Source organism: Lissotriton vulgaris, chromosome 8 (genome assembly GCF_964263255.1).
Source record: "Lissotriton vulgaris chromosome 8, aLisVul1.2, whole genome shotgun sequence".
Lineage (NCBI taxonomy): Eukaryota > Metazoa > Chordata > Amphibia > Caudata > Salamandridae > Lissotriton > Lissotriton vulgaris.
Genome location: NC_141696.1, coordinates 1266013834 through 1266028688, shown reverse-complemented (window position 1 = coordinate 1266028688; position 14855 = coordinate 1266013834). Strand labels below are relative to the sequence as shown.

At 44.0% G+C, this 14855-nt stretch overlaps 1 protein-coding gene across 2 annotated transcripts in view; it reads right to left on the bottom strand.

Annotated features, from left to right (window-relative positions):
* Nucleotides 1-14855, bottom strand: part of MTMR6 (myotubularin related protein 6) — a 439692-nt gene that overhangs the window by 46155 nt on the left and 378682 nt on the right. For both annotated transcript variants that reach the window (XM_086935180.1, XM_086935181.1), the window contains one exon: nucleotides 13059-13259. In XM_086935180.1, coding sequence (XP_086791306.1) covers nucleotides 13059-13259 — 201 coding nt within the window. The remainder of the gene's footprint in view (nucleotides 1-13058; nucleotides 13260-14855) is intronic.

Below are 14855 nucleotides of genomic sequence, written 5' to 3'. Positions count from 1 at the left end.
ACAGTCCTTTTTTCATTCCATTCTTCACCCTTTTTATTTGGTCTCGCCAAGCGACACAAAACATGCGCTGCCCGCCTTGGCGCTATCTATTGTTGTGGGTTTGTCGGCGGAAGGGGAACAGGAGATGTGCACGCCCCGGACAGGCGATTCAGAAAAGGGGGTGGTGATGAACAGAGTGTCTGAATTAAGCAGACCACTCTTACCCAGTCCAAAGATCAGGGCTTGATCCATCACCATTATTTAGCTCACTGCACCATCCCAGCTCAGAACCTGGCTACATGCAAATGAGTCTGTCCCTGACCCAGTGCATCATGGGAACAGGGCAGACTAGACTACCAAGCCAATTCTTCACTGGAAAGGAGACAAGCTACCGGGGACCGGTTTCTGGCATTTCAGCCGTCGTCAGCCCGGCTTGCTTGAATCCTGATGGTGCAGTGAGCAAGGAACTCATGTCTGAGTATACCCTGCCACACCTATAGTGGCCAAAAACGATTCAGAAAAGGGGGTGGTGATGAACAGAGTGTCTGAATTAAGCAGACCACTCTTACCCAGTCCAAAGATCAGGGCTTGATCCATCACCGTTATTTAGCTCACTGCACCATCCCAGCTCAGAACCTGGCTACATGCAAATTAGTCTGTCCCTGGCCCAGTGCTTCATGGGAACAGGGCAGACCAGACTACCAAGCCAATTCTTCACTGGAAAGGAGACAAGCTACCGGACAGGCGACGTGCACGTGTACAGCTCGCGGCGTTTCATCTCAAACGATTTTAGCTGCTGCTTGTTTGTTCCTGCACATGCTCTGTTTGTGCCGTCTGATTACGTGGTGTTGACAATGTCTTTGTTGCTGTTTTCCTTGCCTCCCCTCCACTGCACTTGTGCCTGCACGGTTTCACAACATGCTTTTGCACAGCTTTTTCGCATTTATTTTCTAGTTCACTCAGTTGGTCCCCTGCCCCGGACACAGCAGCTCTTTATGTCTTCCCTGCCACGCACCTTTCAAAATGTCCTTGTTTGTTGATTTTCCCTCCCCTGCTGCACACGTTTCAAAAGTCCCTTGTATTTCTTTATATGCTTGAAACTGCCGCCCGCCATTTCCATTAGCTTTCATTACTTTTGTTACAATCGCGGCACCCGTGCCAGTGCCGCAGTCACATCAAAAATAAAGAAGTTGGAAAAAAAATGTTCTATTTCTTTACTTTTGATGCAATTGCGGCACCAATGCCATTGACGCAATTCTAACAAAAATAATGAAAATGAAATGAAATGGCGAGCGGCCACTTTCAGCATATGAAGAAATAGGAAACAAGTGTTTATCTATTTCTTTAACTTTTATACAACTTATGTACTTGATACAATCGAAGGCTGGGCAGACAAATGAGGGCATGTTGTAACGAAGGTCACAGGACAACTTTACGTTTCCCACTCATACAAAGCATTGTTTTACGACTTTGAAGTTAGTTATAGATCAGATACTAAAAACAATCCATGAAACGAGTAAACAGTGAAAATTGTGTATTTCTTAGCAAAAGAGAATCTTAGGCTTACTAAGCTGCCGGGGACCAGATGACCGAGGTCATGAGAGTCACCTTCCGCCGTTCCATGTTTTTTATGAGTTAGTACCCCAAGACTTGTGCTGGGCCCCTGCTCAAACTTGAAAGGGTATAAACTCGGAGTCTCAAACACCTCAATGACCTTAGCTAATAGCCAGAACTAGCGGAAGTCGATAACCCTCTTAATATGGGGTTAGGTGGTAACTGTATCATTGTTACGCGGTTAACTGATCACTGCGAACACAAGTGCAATAATGCATAAAAGTTTGCATTTTTACTATGACTAAAAAACTGCACATCTTAATATACAAAGCGCTAAGAGCTAAGAGACAATATAGTCTTGGAAAGAGGATGGCGGTGGTGTTGACTAATGGGTCACATTGGTGACCTTCGGTGGAGAGGGAGCAAAAGCTGAAGTTATTTTATTTATTCGTGGAACAGCTTAATTCAGAAACCCTGCACCCAAGGGAAGAGACAGAGGCAAACTGAATAGTTGCAGGTTGTGTGGCTCTTCGACTGATGATCAAGTTAGTGAACACTTCCTGGTTCCTGCTCGAAATAGGCAGATCCCACAGCTCAGGTACAGTCACTAAGAGGAAAATGTAATATAGGTCTAGTTTGAAGGTGGCAGGTTTCGAGAGGGCATGCGCTTTAAAATGGATTTGATGTATTCATTTTTAATGTCTCTTTCAGTAGCCTGGAATTGCCATGCTTTTATTGTGCATTGTAATGAAACTGAAATTATACAGTGCTTACTACTCCTACTTAGTGTTTGTGTAAGAGTCTAGAAGGACACACTACCACGAGTCGGTGCAAATTCTATGGTAGTGCTTGCATTGGAGATTCTGAGTTCTTTCTATAGTACTCAGGTGCTTTCTTCGTGTTTTCCGCTTTTTCGATAGGTTTAAAATAAAAAAGTGTTTCCCCCCATATTACTAACCTTGGCCTAGATTGAATTTTTGTGACTGTCAATAAAAAGCGCATTAATTCATTTATTTTTTTGGTATGGTGCTGCAAGCCACCAGAAAGGTTCAGTAATTTTGCTACAGCACTTAGTAGTGCTTAACAGAACATAATTTTTGTTTTTTTGACTGAATGCTAGAACGTGTCTTTTGCTGCTATTTAACTTTAAAATGAGCCAGACACTCTTTACTTGGTACATACATAAAGTATACATAGCCACTCTACTTATGCAGGAATGGACGACCAAATTGTGCGTCAAAAAAAGCATCACTTAAAGTTTGAGGAATTGGCGTTGCATTACTATTTGCAACGCCAATAGCGCAACCCTTCACTAATGCGAGACCTAATGCATTGCAAATGCTTGTCCTTTTTCCCGTTTTTGTGTGTTTAAACTACGCCTTGAGGTTACAGTAAATCAAAGCGTATAGTACACATTCTTTGTGTCAATTACTGCAATTATATGGCTGCTGCCTATAGGGAGCAACAGTTTTCTTCTTCTTTTCGGGGCATATACCTGCAAAACAATGTGTAAAATTCGATCAAGGAACCAGCTAGCCAAGGCTGGACCTATTTGCTTTGACAATGCTTGTTGTTTGAATGAAGATAACTGCGTATTGTGCCATCTCCAATTCAATTCTTTTTAGGGGAAAATTGGTGCATCATACAAAGTCCTTCACTACTACACCCTTGCTAAGCTTTTTATGTTTAAACTGTGCAAAAGTGATGCTTGTAAAAGATGCGGACAGGATAATGCAAGCTTTCTGCACCTGGCCTGGGAGTGCGCGGAGATTTGTCGATTCTGGAGGAATGTTTTAGAGGCGCTAGAACAAATGCCCATGACAACAGTCATGCAAATGCCTGTAGTGGCTCTCTTAGGCTACACAGCAGACATACCCGCAGCATATCGAAGATAAACAGCATTTGGGCTCTTTCTGGCTAAGCAAAGGGTAGCATGCACTTAAATTTAAGGACTGGATCAGGGATCTTCTCCTCTGGCAGGAACATACATTAATATATGCAGAATTACTGCCCACTGCCTCTAGACCAAGGGACATTTGGGACCCACTGCACATATATATGCTTGCCCACCCAGAGGCGACCGGCGACAAAAAGGATTCACCTGTCTCTACTGATTAGACAAGTCAGACCCGAGGATACACAACAAGAGACAAACATCCTCAAACATAAATGATCCCTCCTACGACACAGCACATACCCCAGGACCTAGGGCTGGGAGTCGAAGAGTGGAGGCAATAGGGAATGCAACACTATTAACTGTGAAGCTAGCCTGATTTGCTATCCCATATTAACAGAACGGACTCTACCAAGCAGAAAATATACTAAAAGTGAAAGGATGACATGGATGTTTATGTATATAACTGTTGATAGAACTCTCAGAAATGTGAATATACTGTGTGCACACTGTATGCTGCATTTAAGAATTGTTAAGAAAGTCCTCCGCTATATAAATTACATTTTATGGTGTTGGTTAATGCAGGGACATTATGTCCTGTAATCGTGAGTCAGATAGTAATTGAAAACTAAATGAAGGAAGTATGCCTTTTTTAACTAGATGTAGTTGCCTCCAAGGCACTATTGTTGTCGCATGGTCTTGTCAAATCAGACGCTTAGGGTTCTCCCTGCCACCCTGTGAGTCAATAAAAAGTAGGTTGCATGACATCATTAAAATCACCTGATCAGATATTCAGCTGTTGATGAATGCATTTACTTAAAAAAGATAGCTTGCGAGTGATAGCTTGTTTACTTTCAGTAATGATCATAACAACACAAAGTGGGGTACTCTCTGCTTAGTGCAACGGAATCATCACTTCTGTACACATTCACAATTACAATTACAATTACAAAAGGCAGCCTTAGGCCACACATGGACCTGCATGAATATCTCCTGGTCAGACTCCAGCATGCTGTTACTGCTTCCTGTCTTTGACGTTGGAAGTGCCCCCAAGCGGCAGAAATGACCCTCCCTGGATGCAATCATCTTTACCTTGCTGCAGGAATATCAGATTACATCACAGACGACGACAGGCAGCAAGCCCCATCCTCATTAATGTTGGCATATTCGGTGCTGGTCAGTGACTTTCAATGTGACACGTAAATGCAACCAGCCCTGCTTAACCTGTCACATGACAATAATGAGAGGTTCATAGCAGGATCCTTCTGGAGGCAACCAGAGCCATGCCCGGCGATAATTTGTACAATTATTAAATGAACCCGTGATTTATTGCATGGAATTAAATGATGATGCAAGAGCATGGCGTTCTCATTTCTCAAGCAGGTCTGAACACAAGCTGCATTCCTTACATTCATTTCTTTCCAGAGGATAGTTTTTGTATCCATAATTTAAAGCTGATGATCTTGAAAACATGTTTTTTACACGAATGGGACAGCATGAGCCCTACCTCTACTTAGATCTCAACACTTTGCGCTCAAGCATCTATGATCGAGTCTCTTGCGTACCGCGACTTCTTGCTTTACTTTGTTCAACTGAGCAGTGAACGCTCCTGGAGCAGAAAGGATCGAAACTCTGGCATTTGGTAAGAAATGCACCACTTTCTATCTTCGTTGACAGAAAGCAGCAGGCAGTAGGAAGCCGGGCTCTTTGCAGACTTCATCAACGTTGTTTGATTGCACGCAGTTCTGCAAATATAAGTATTACTCCATCATTGCAGTTGTTTTTGCAAACAAGTTTTGAATTTTTCATGAACATTGTACCTCTGGGCACTGGTACACAAAAGCTGGTATAAGTATAACTGACTGGTAGATGATTTTTCGGAGGCTCTGGGTTCATGTTATGTTATGACACGTGTTCTGTGAACGGTGCAGAATTTAGCGTCTATGGGGCTTCCCGGCATGGGTAGCCTCAGTAAGCAGTGTTGACGCGGATTGTAGGTATACTAGTGATTAGTCACCAGTAGAGGTCTCAGTATCTCCCTGCTCCTTTGCATGAACGAATGTTCAGTGCATATATGGCGGTCTCCCTGTCTTAGAAATGAGTTTGTGTGCTCCTCTGTCCTTCTGTTGATGTTGTTTCACCACTTTCCATTGTTTGTGTCCATCTATCATTTAGCGTGTTTTCCTCTCTTTGCATTGGCATTTGTATCCACCTGTCACAGTATTAGTCCATGCTCTATTCTGGTATCACTCTATTCCCTGTCACGGTATTCACACTTCCAGTGGTGGTCTCTGCACTAGCGACAGGTTTTGCCCATTTCTCACTGCTGTATTTGTTTTGCCGTCCAAAAATGTAAGCATCCCGAGTGTATTCACAGTCCCAGTGTCAGTCTCTACACTGGTTTACCTCTTCCTGACAAGTGTAGCTGTTGAACCGTCCCAAAATGTAAGTGTCTTCAATTGGTGTATTTACTATCCAAGTGTCAGTGCCTGCACTATTGTTGGGTTTCCCCATTTCTCACTGACCAGGCCCTGTCTCAATTACTGTGATTCTTGTTCCACAAAAAAGAATGTTGGTGGTGCCCGGGGTCAATGGACTCTCCAATCCATACCCAGTGTATTGCCTCTCGCAGGGGCTTTAACTACTTGTCCATTGTGCATGCCTTCTATTTCTGAATGTACCTCCCTATCCTGTTCTCTGTATAAACTGATATTTACATGAGACCTCAACCATGCTGAGTATTGGGAAAATGAAGCTGTCATTTGTCCTGGGGTTCCCATACAATAAATTGCTGGTTGGGAGGAGAAGCACTGTGAGAAGTCATCTGGTCAGTCATGTACAATAAAACAAACATTAAGTTGAATACAATTATTAGGTAAAAGAGCAATTCCATTTAACTACATGTTGTGAGATGTCTGAAGCAGAGTCTTGAAATAAGCTGGACTTGGGCAGCTAGAGACATTGTTGACACAGTACACTACCTGAACTGCTCAATCTGAAGAAGCCTGGCAAAGACACTTGCTGAGAAAGCGTAAATAAAAGAAACTAACCAACTGGTCATTAGAAATCCCCAAATAAACGATTCTGATTTTTTAAAGACGTTTTAAAGACAGACTAAATGCTTTGTTTATAAATGCTATATTGGCACATTTTATCAAATTCTATTACATTTATTAAATGTGTATTTTATCCAGCTAAAAGAGTTGAATAATAAAATCCCAACAAAACCTGAAGCCCAGGTGCTTTAAACCTATCACATACTTGCTACCCTCGGCTACCATTACCTGAATTTTATCAAAGCTTAAACTAGTTCCATTCCATCCTCAAACTGAACAAAGATGTTAGAACAAGACAGGGGCCACGAGGAATGCCACAGAAGAATTGCTCCCGTCCAGCTCTACTAACTGAAATACAAGCACGAGTCCTATGGCGAGTATGCCACTCATTTTCAAAAAGAAAGTTACGAAATCCCGGGTTAAACCAAATATTCCATTTGGCCATGGGAAGATGGTGTTAAGAGTATTAAAAGAACTACTAGAAATAGATGACAGCAGGCTAATGTGAACTACAATTTCTCACTTGGAAAGTTGCTTTCCTCATTGCTATTACATCACTGAGGAGAGTGGGTGAGCTTCAGGCACTAACCATAGAGGAACCATTTTTCCAACTCCACAAAGACTGTCCAGCTTGCGCCTCATTCCGCTCCATGAAGACCATTCGAGATCGTCTAGCTCGAAGAAGCTTGGCTCGCTCATCAACATCCATTCCCGACGACATCTTCCAGGAGGGCGTCTATGTACCAGAACAGGAGCGGGTCGAAGAAGACTACGAAGCTGATGACTCCGACGTTGAAGATCACACTCCTGGACAGCGGGTCGTAAGAACTAACGTCAAAACCCCCCTTCCCCAAACATCTAAAAAGTTTTCGGTCACACCTTCACCTTCGGGCCCAGGTACACACCCAGACAGTACTTCTTATGCCCCACCTCCAGGCCTGGCAAAGAAGTCCACAACTAAGCCTTCAGGCCAATAAAGCTCGAGCCAACCTGCCGTCCTGTCGAAGCCCCGACACCGAAAAAGAAGCCATTGTCTTCTTCCTCCTCCTCAGTGCCTGCTACTGCCTCTGCACCAAAGCCAACCGGCTCCAATCCCTCGACTCCGAAGAAACCATTGGAACCGAGCAAGAAACCGCTACCGAAAAATACACTCTTAACCTTTGGCGCCGAAAAAGACCTCTGCACACTCCTACAGACACTGTAATACATCACGGTTCGAAGCCTAAAGAGCATAAAACCGCTCCACTGTCGGTGCCACACAAGCATTCGGAACCGAAAAAACTGGCGCCGAAAGACCAACCTCCAGTAGAAGACCTTTTCAAACCAGATCCCACCCAAAAAACTCTTCTGAAAGACCCAAAGACTGGCCAGCTGACTCTCAGTTCTAAAAAGAGACCACTAGACACGCCTATACCGGCTCCACCACCCAAAAAGAGAGACATTGCTACATCTCCTCTCAGGATTCCTTCTTCACCTCCTCCCCCACCTCCTCCTCCACCTTCTCCACCACACCAGTCTCCTACACCATCTCCTCCACCAGTAGCCGATGATGACACCTCTAAGGGGAGGGTGCAGATGATGAGCCACTAGGGCATCCTAGTCCACCTTCTTCCCCAGACCCCTGGGACGATTACAACATGCCAGATGTCCCTAAAGTACTACAAGACGACATCTACCCCTCTAGACCTTCCCCTCCAGAGGATACCATGGATTTCAACCAGCTCGTTCACAGAACTGCAAAATACAACGGGGTTGACTTATACACAGACCCTGTGGAAGAGGAGTTTTTATTAGACACTTTTGATATTTCACATAAGTCCGCCTCCATTCTACCTATGCTCAAAGGAGTAATTAAACATGCACCGGAAGTGTTTAAAGATCTGGTTAGAGCTAGGGTTATTACCCCCAGGATAGAGAAAAAATATAAATCCGCCCCAGCAGACCCGGCATACATTAAGGGCCACATACCGTTGGACTCCTTAGTGGTCTCTAACGCCAGGAAAAGGGCTTACTCGCTAATATCAGGGGAAGCTCCACCTCCCGACAAAGAGTCCAAACTCTTGGATGCTTGTGGTAAACGTACAGCGTCACAAGCAGCTAAAATGTGGCGTATCGTCAACACTGAAGCTCTGTTAGCTAGGTATGATAGAGCACATTACAACAAGCTAAAGACTCTATTGCAACACCTTCCGGACATATATAAAACAAATGCCAACGATCTCATACAGGAGGGTAAGCTTATTACGAACACCTCCATCCGTTCCGCTCTAGATGTAGCAGACACCGCCTCCCGAGCTATCAAAATAAGTGTCCTCCTGCGTAGACATGCTTGGCTACGCATTTCAGGCTTTAAACCTGAAGTACAAACTTCCATCCTTAATCAGCCATTTGACGAAAAACACTTGTTCATACCTGGAGAAGATGAAAAAGACACTGACACGGCTAAATCAATGAGAGCCTTGCAATCACAAGCTCCCAGACGTTCTTTTCATTGCTCCTTTTACAAAGGCACCTCCAGAGGCTGCTCCTCTGACAACCCCTCCACCTCTTATAAACCTCCCACCCAGACCACATTTTCCAGAGGTTATCAAAGAGGAGGTTACAGAGGCAAGACCAACAATACCCGCTCTGCCTCCACCCCTACCAAATGAATTACTTCCCCTCAACCATTCCACTCTGGTCGGGGAAAGAATGCTACAGTTCCTTCCTGTCTGGGACAACATCACGACAGGTGGGTGAGACAAATCGTGCAATTGGGATATTGTCTAGAACTCGCCTCTACCCCCCCCCCGCCCCAAACATACCACCCAGACAACGTCCAATGTCAACAGAGCATTTATCACTACTAAAACAAGAGGTAATCTCCCTCTTACAAAAACATGCAATAGAACCAGTTCCCCTGCATCAACAAAACACAGGGGTTTACTCCCTGTACTTCCTCATTCCAAAGAAGGAGGAATCTCTGAGACCCATTCTAGACCTCAGACCCCTAAACCTCTACATACAATCAGACCACTTTCACATGGTCACGCTTCAACAGGTCCTTCCTCTGCTCGCACAAGGCGATTTCCTTACCACTCTAGATCTCAAGGACGCCTACTTTCATATTCCCATTCACACCACTCACAGGAAATATCTCAGGTTTGTAGAGGACGGTCGGCATTATCAATTCAAGGTACTACCATTCGGAGTCACCACAGCACCCAGAGTCTTCACCAAGTGTCTAGCAGTAGTAGCTACTCAGCTAAGAAGGCAGCATATTCATGTCTACCCCTACCTAGACGACTGGCTCATAAAAGCCAAGTCATACAACCAGTATGTACACCACACTCATGCCACAATCCAACTGATGCATGACTTAGAGTTTACCATAAACCACCAAAGTCTCACCTACAACTGTCCCACATACAACAATACCTCGGGGCTACAATAAATACCTCAAAGGCACTTGCATATCCCAGTGCAGCCAGGATAGCAAGCATACAAAGCCTCGTCACAAAGTTTCAGCCGTGACACTCTTTGAGCTCGAGTGTTCATGCAACTCGTAGGGATGATGGCCTCTTGTATATTCATAGTACCTCACGCATGACTCCAGATGCGTCCCCTACCAGAATGTTTAGCACGTCAGTGGAACCAAGCCCGAGGTCAGCTGACCGATCTGGTGTTGGATGATGGTTGCACGCATCACGCTCTGCAGTGGTAGAAGACCAAAAACCTTTCCAAAAGGCAACCGTTCATCGAGCCAGTTCCACAGATTGTGCTAACAGCGGACACATCGCTCTCTGGCTGGGGAGTTCATCTTTTCCATCATACCATACAGGGCAGACGGACACCCAAACAAAGGTTGCTCCACATTAATCACCTAGAGTTACTAGCCATAGTCCTAGCATTGAAATCGTTCCAGAAACACATTCTGGGCAAAGCTGACCTAGTCCGTACAGACAATATGACAGCAATGTATTACATACAGAAACAAGGCGGGACACACTCCCTGCAACTCTCCAAACTAGCACGAAGCATATGGAGATGGGCTATTCCTCAAAAAAAAATTCTCCTAGCCCAACACGTTCCAGGAGTCCAGAACAGCATAGCAGATCTGTTAAGTTGTCAAACGCAACCGACTCATGAGTGGGAACTTCATCCGCAAGTTCTTCAACCATTTTTCCAGTTGTGGGGGCAGCCAGAGATAGATCTTTTCGCCACACACAAAAACGTCAAATGCCCAAGTTTCGCCGCCAGTTATCTACACTCCTTGTCCAAAGGCAATGCGATATGGATGCATTGGTCGGGCAGATTTGCATACGCTTTTCCGCCTCTCCCACTCATTCCACTGGTAGTGCGCAAACTGCAGCAACACTCACTGACTCTCATCCTAGTTGCTCCAACATGGGCCAGACAACCGTGGTACACCACATTACTAGAGCTATCTGTTGTCCTGCACCAAAAACTTCCTCTCCCTACACCTCCCAAGCCAGAGCCAAGGAGAGATCAGACACCCAGATCCGGCACAGCTCAACCTAGCGTTCTCGCTCCTGAAGTCCTAGAGTTTGGTTACCTTAACCTTCCCCCTGACTGCATGAATGTTATCCGAGAAGCTAGATGCCTCACCACTACAGCTTGCTATGCAGCCAGGTGGAAAAGATTTGTCATATACTGCAACAATAACAACATCAATCCCTTAGATGTGTCCATCCAACACATCATAGGTTACATGTTACATCTCCAAAGGTCTAACCTTGCATAAAAATCTATTAGGTTACACCTTGCTGCTATAGTAGCCTACTTACCAAACAGACATTTGTCACTATTCAGAGTACTTTCCATCAAAGCCTTTATGGAAGGACTCAAAAGAATAGTTCCACCCAGAGTACCACCCTCACCTGTGTGGAACTTAAATATTGTTCTCACAAGTCTAATGGGTCCTCCATTCGAACCTCTCCACAAAATTGCAATTTCTCACATGGAAAGTCGCTTTCCTAGTGGCCATTACTTCCCTTAGAAGAGTCGGTGAGCTACAAGCACTTACTATTCAAGACCCATTTTTATAACTCCTTCATAATAGTTATTTCTCCCTTTCATCTCAATCAGTCTGTAGAGTTGCCAATATTTTTCTCACAACCACAAACAGTTGTTCGCTATGTTCCAATCATTATCTTACCCTTGTTGTCCCTTCGATAGTAACCTTCTTGTTTGATGTGCATATTTGATTTGTTTGGGTTGTTATCCCTTTGATGATTGTACTGCAACTTTTACCTTCCTTTCCCTCAAATTGTAAAGCGCTCTGATATCCTTCGGGATCATGTTCGCGCTATATAAAACTTTATAAATGAAATAAATAAATAAAGCCGCTGGTATGTGCTCGTTGGCACTAACAGAGGGAACAATGTTGTCCCAGCTAAAATTCATTGGAGGCCATCAGCAATGAAGATAGGATTCCCTGTAGCAAACCAACGTATTTTATCAGTTCCTCTTAAAACGTACTGACCTTAACAAATAAATAAATACATAACTCTGGTGAGGTCACTAATGGAAATGCTTTCTAGGCACTATGACCAGCCTTCACGGAGGAATGAGCTTCCATCCTTGCTTGAATGCAGATTCACAGATTTTTTAAATTCAGAAAAGGTATCCATATTAAGCCTGGAAACCTGTGACAGTCGCAGGTTTGCGCACACACACACACCTAGAAAAAGGTGAATTACTATTTCTTTACAAGCAGAGTCATTTCTACATGCATATCTGTACATATTGTATAATTAGCCATAAAGGAATATGAAACATGTGCAAAAGGTTTTTTGTTTCCTTCAAAGAAAATATTTTTCCTCTTGGAGAAACTCTTTCTCCAAAACTCCCAGAAATGTTGCGTATGTCTCCTTCTCCCCATCCAGCAGAGGTATTTTACTACCCTTACCAGAAGTACATTTGTGACCAATTCCTGGGTGAGGAGAGGGTCATAAAGAATTTTGGCAATTTTCACAAACATACATTTTGTGGGGTGACAATCTTGCAGGTCAATGCCAGTATGTAATGCTAACTGCCTGCCTCCTTTCCACCTTTTAGTACATTTACTCACTATAAAACCTTGGTGTAAATGAACACATTTAAGTGGGAAAAAAATTGTTGGAAAATGAGTTCTACACTCATATGCAATAATATCTGTGTGTACGCAACTTATACAAGCAAATACCCTTGAAAACAGGGCCCCTGTCTGCGACAATAAAATATACTGAATTGTATCTTTAACATGGTGCTATGCAGAAATGTGTTAACCATATATCGGTTAACAAAACAATAGTAAAAAAAAAGAGGTTTTGACCAGGCCCACGCCCTCAATAGGAGCATGCTTCTATTGGTGATCAACTTGTAGTAAGTGAACATAAGACTCAGATCTTCTAACATTGGTTCACTTTCAAAAAATTAAGTCACTGCCGAATATAAAGTGCTCACCCCTTTTTAAACATATACCTTTACAACAAAATAATGAGAACTTGGGAGAAAGGAGAAAGCTCTCCGAGCTTACAAAGGATTTTTTTGCTGTTGCTGCATCCCTTTCTCCAGATAATTATTCTACTCACTTGAGGTCTTCTCGCTCTTTCTGACAGTTTCCTAAGAAGTTTCCAAACTGGCATGAGTGAACGTGTTCGTGGATTTGAAGAAGAAAAGACTCGTTGAACTCGAAAGCCTGAGGGAACTGTTCAGTTAAATGCCAGATGCATTCCAAAAACTGAAGGAAGACCGGTGACATTTCCTTCGGGTCACCATCCAACTGACCATATCTGCAAGAAACAATTCTTTTTAAGGCTCAAACATACACATTCTCAGCAAACTCTGGAGCTTTAAACATGTTCAGTACACATAAACAATAAACATTACAGAGCAGAGTAGAGTGGTACTGTGTAGAGTGGGGTAGAGTGGCACTGAGTGGAGTAGAGTGCTTGGAGTAGTATAGAGTAGCGTGGCGCAGAGTGATGTCGCAGTGATGTCACAGAACACAAGTGATGCAATGTGTGAGGTCATAAGCAGTGCATCGTGGGGACGCACGTTATAGTTAGTTCTGCTAACTATAAGTGGTTAGTTTTTGTGTTTGTTTAAGTTCAAAACGTTGTGTTGGCACTGAAATAAAAAAAATGCCAACTGTACCTTTAAGTAATATCAATGCCTTCTATCCTCCTCCTATTCATAGCGAATGTATATCAGATGAATGGCTGCAGATGATTCAAACCTGTTGGATTCATTTTTTTCTGAGACCAATCTTCTCACGGTGGGGGATATTTTACCCATGGCCTGGACTGACCATTTTTTGATGAAATTTGTTGTGAAGTCAGGCACATGTAATGTCAGGATATCTAGTCAAGAGAGGGAGTATGTTAGCAGGGATTGGAAGTCTCTTGTTCGGAAAAAAGTCGTGTCACCCTTGTTTCAGGTTGAGGAGTGCTTCTCCCCTGCTATGCAGATAGAGGAGTACTATGTTTCCCTCTGCTCGAAGATCACCTCGGTCCTAGATGCCTCCGCTCCTTTAAAACATCATAGGAGCAGGGGGAGACCTTCAGCCCCCTGGTTTGCGGATAGCCTCAAGAGCTTGAAATTAGAATATAAACAAGCGGAGAGGAGATGGAGACATGCATACCTGGATATGGATAGACTTACGTGGAAAGCTAAATTGATGGATTACAAGAAGGAAATCCATAGGGTCAAGGCAGCATATTTTTCCAAGGTGATTCTTGACGCCCCGAATAGCTCTCGAAGTATTTTTAATATCTTGAATAGTCTCATTAGTCCGGACTGCACCAAGAATGAGTTTCCTCCCTCCCAGAAACTGTTTGAGAACCTGGCTAGGTTCTTTCAGGACAAAATTAAAACAATTATTGATGACCTGGGGGTAGAGCAGCAACAGATCGGAGCCGATCCCTCAGTGTTGGCTGGTTGTGGCAGTCCTTTGGAGCAGGTCGTTGTGGATCTGGGGGCCGTCCCTGAACAGGAGGGAGATAAGTCCCTTTCGGAGTTTGCGCAGCTGACTGCAGACTAGTTCAGTAGAGTGACCCTTGGTACTACGTCTGGGTCTCCGCTTGATCCGATCCCATTAAACATTTGGAAAGAGTTTGAGGCTGAGCTTTTTTCTACGCTCCGGCTAGTCTGTAACCAGTCTCTTTCCACAGGAGTGGTCCCACCTCAGTGGAAACAAGCGGTGGTGACCCCATTGTTGAAAAAGCCCTCCCTCGATCCTGAGTGCTTTAAGAACTTCAGGCCCATTTCGCTTCTACCCTACCCAGCTAAAATTGTGGAGTGGGTGGTGGCGGGCACTCTCTCTAGGTACCTAGAACAGCATAAACTCCTGGAGGAAGTCCAGTTTGGCTTTCAGCCAGCTCATGGAA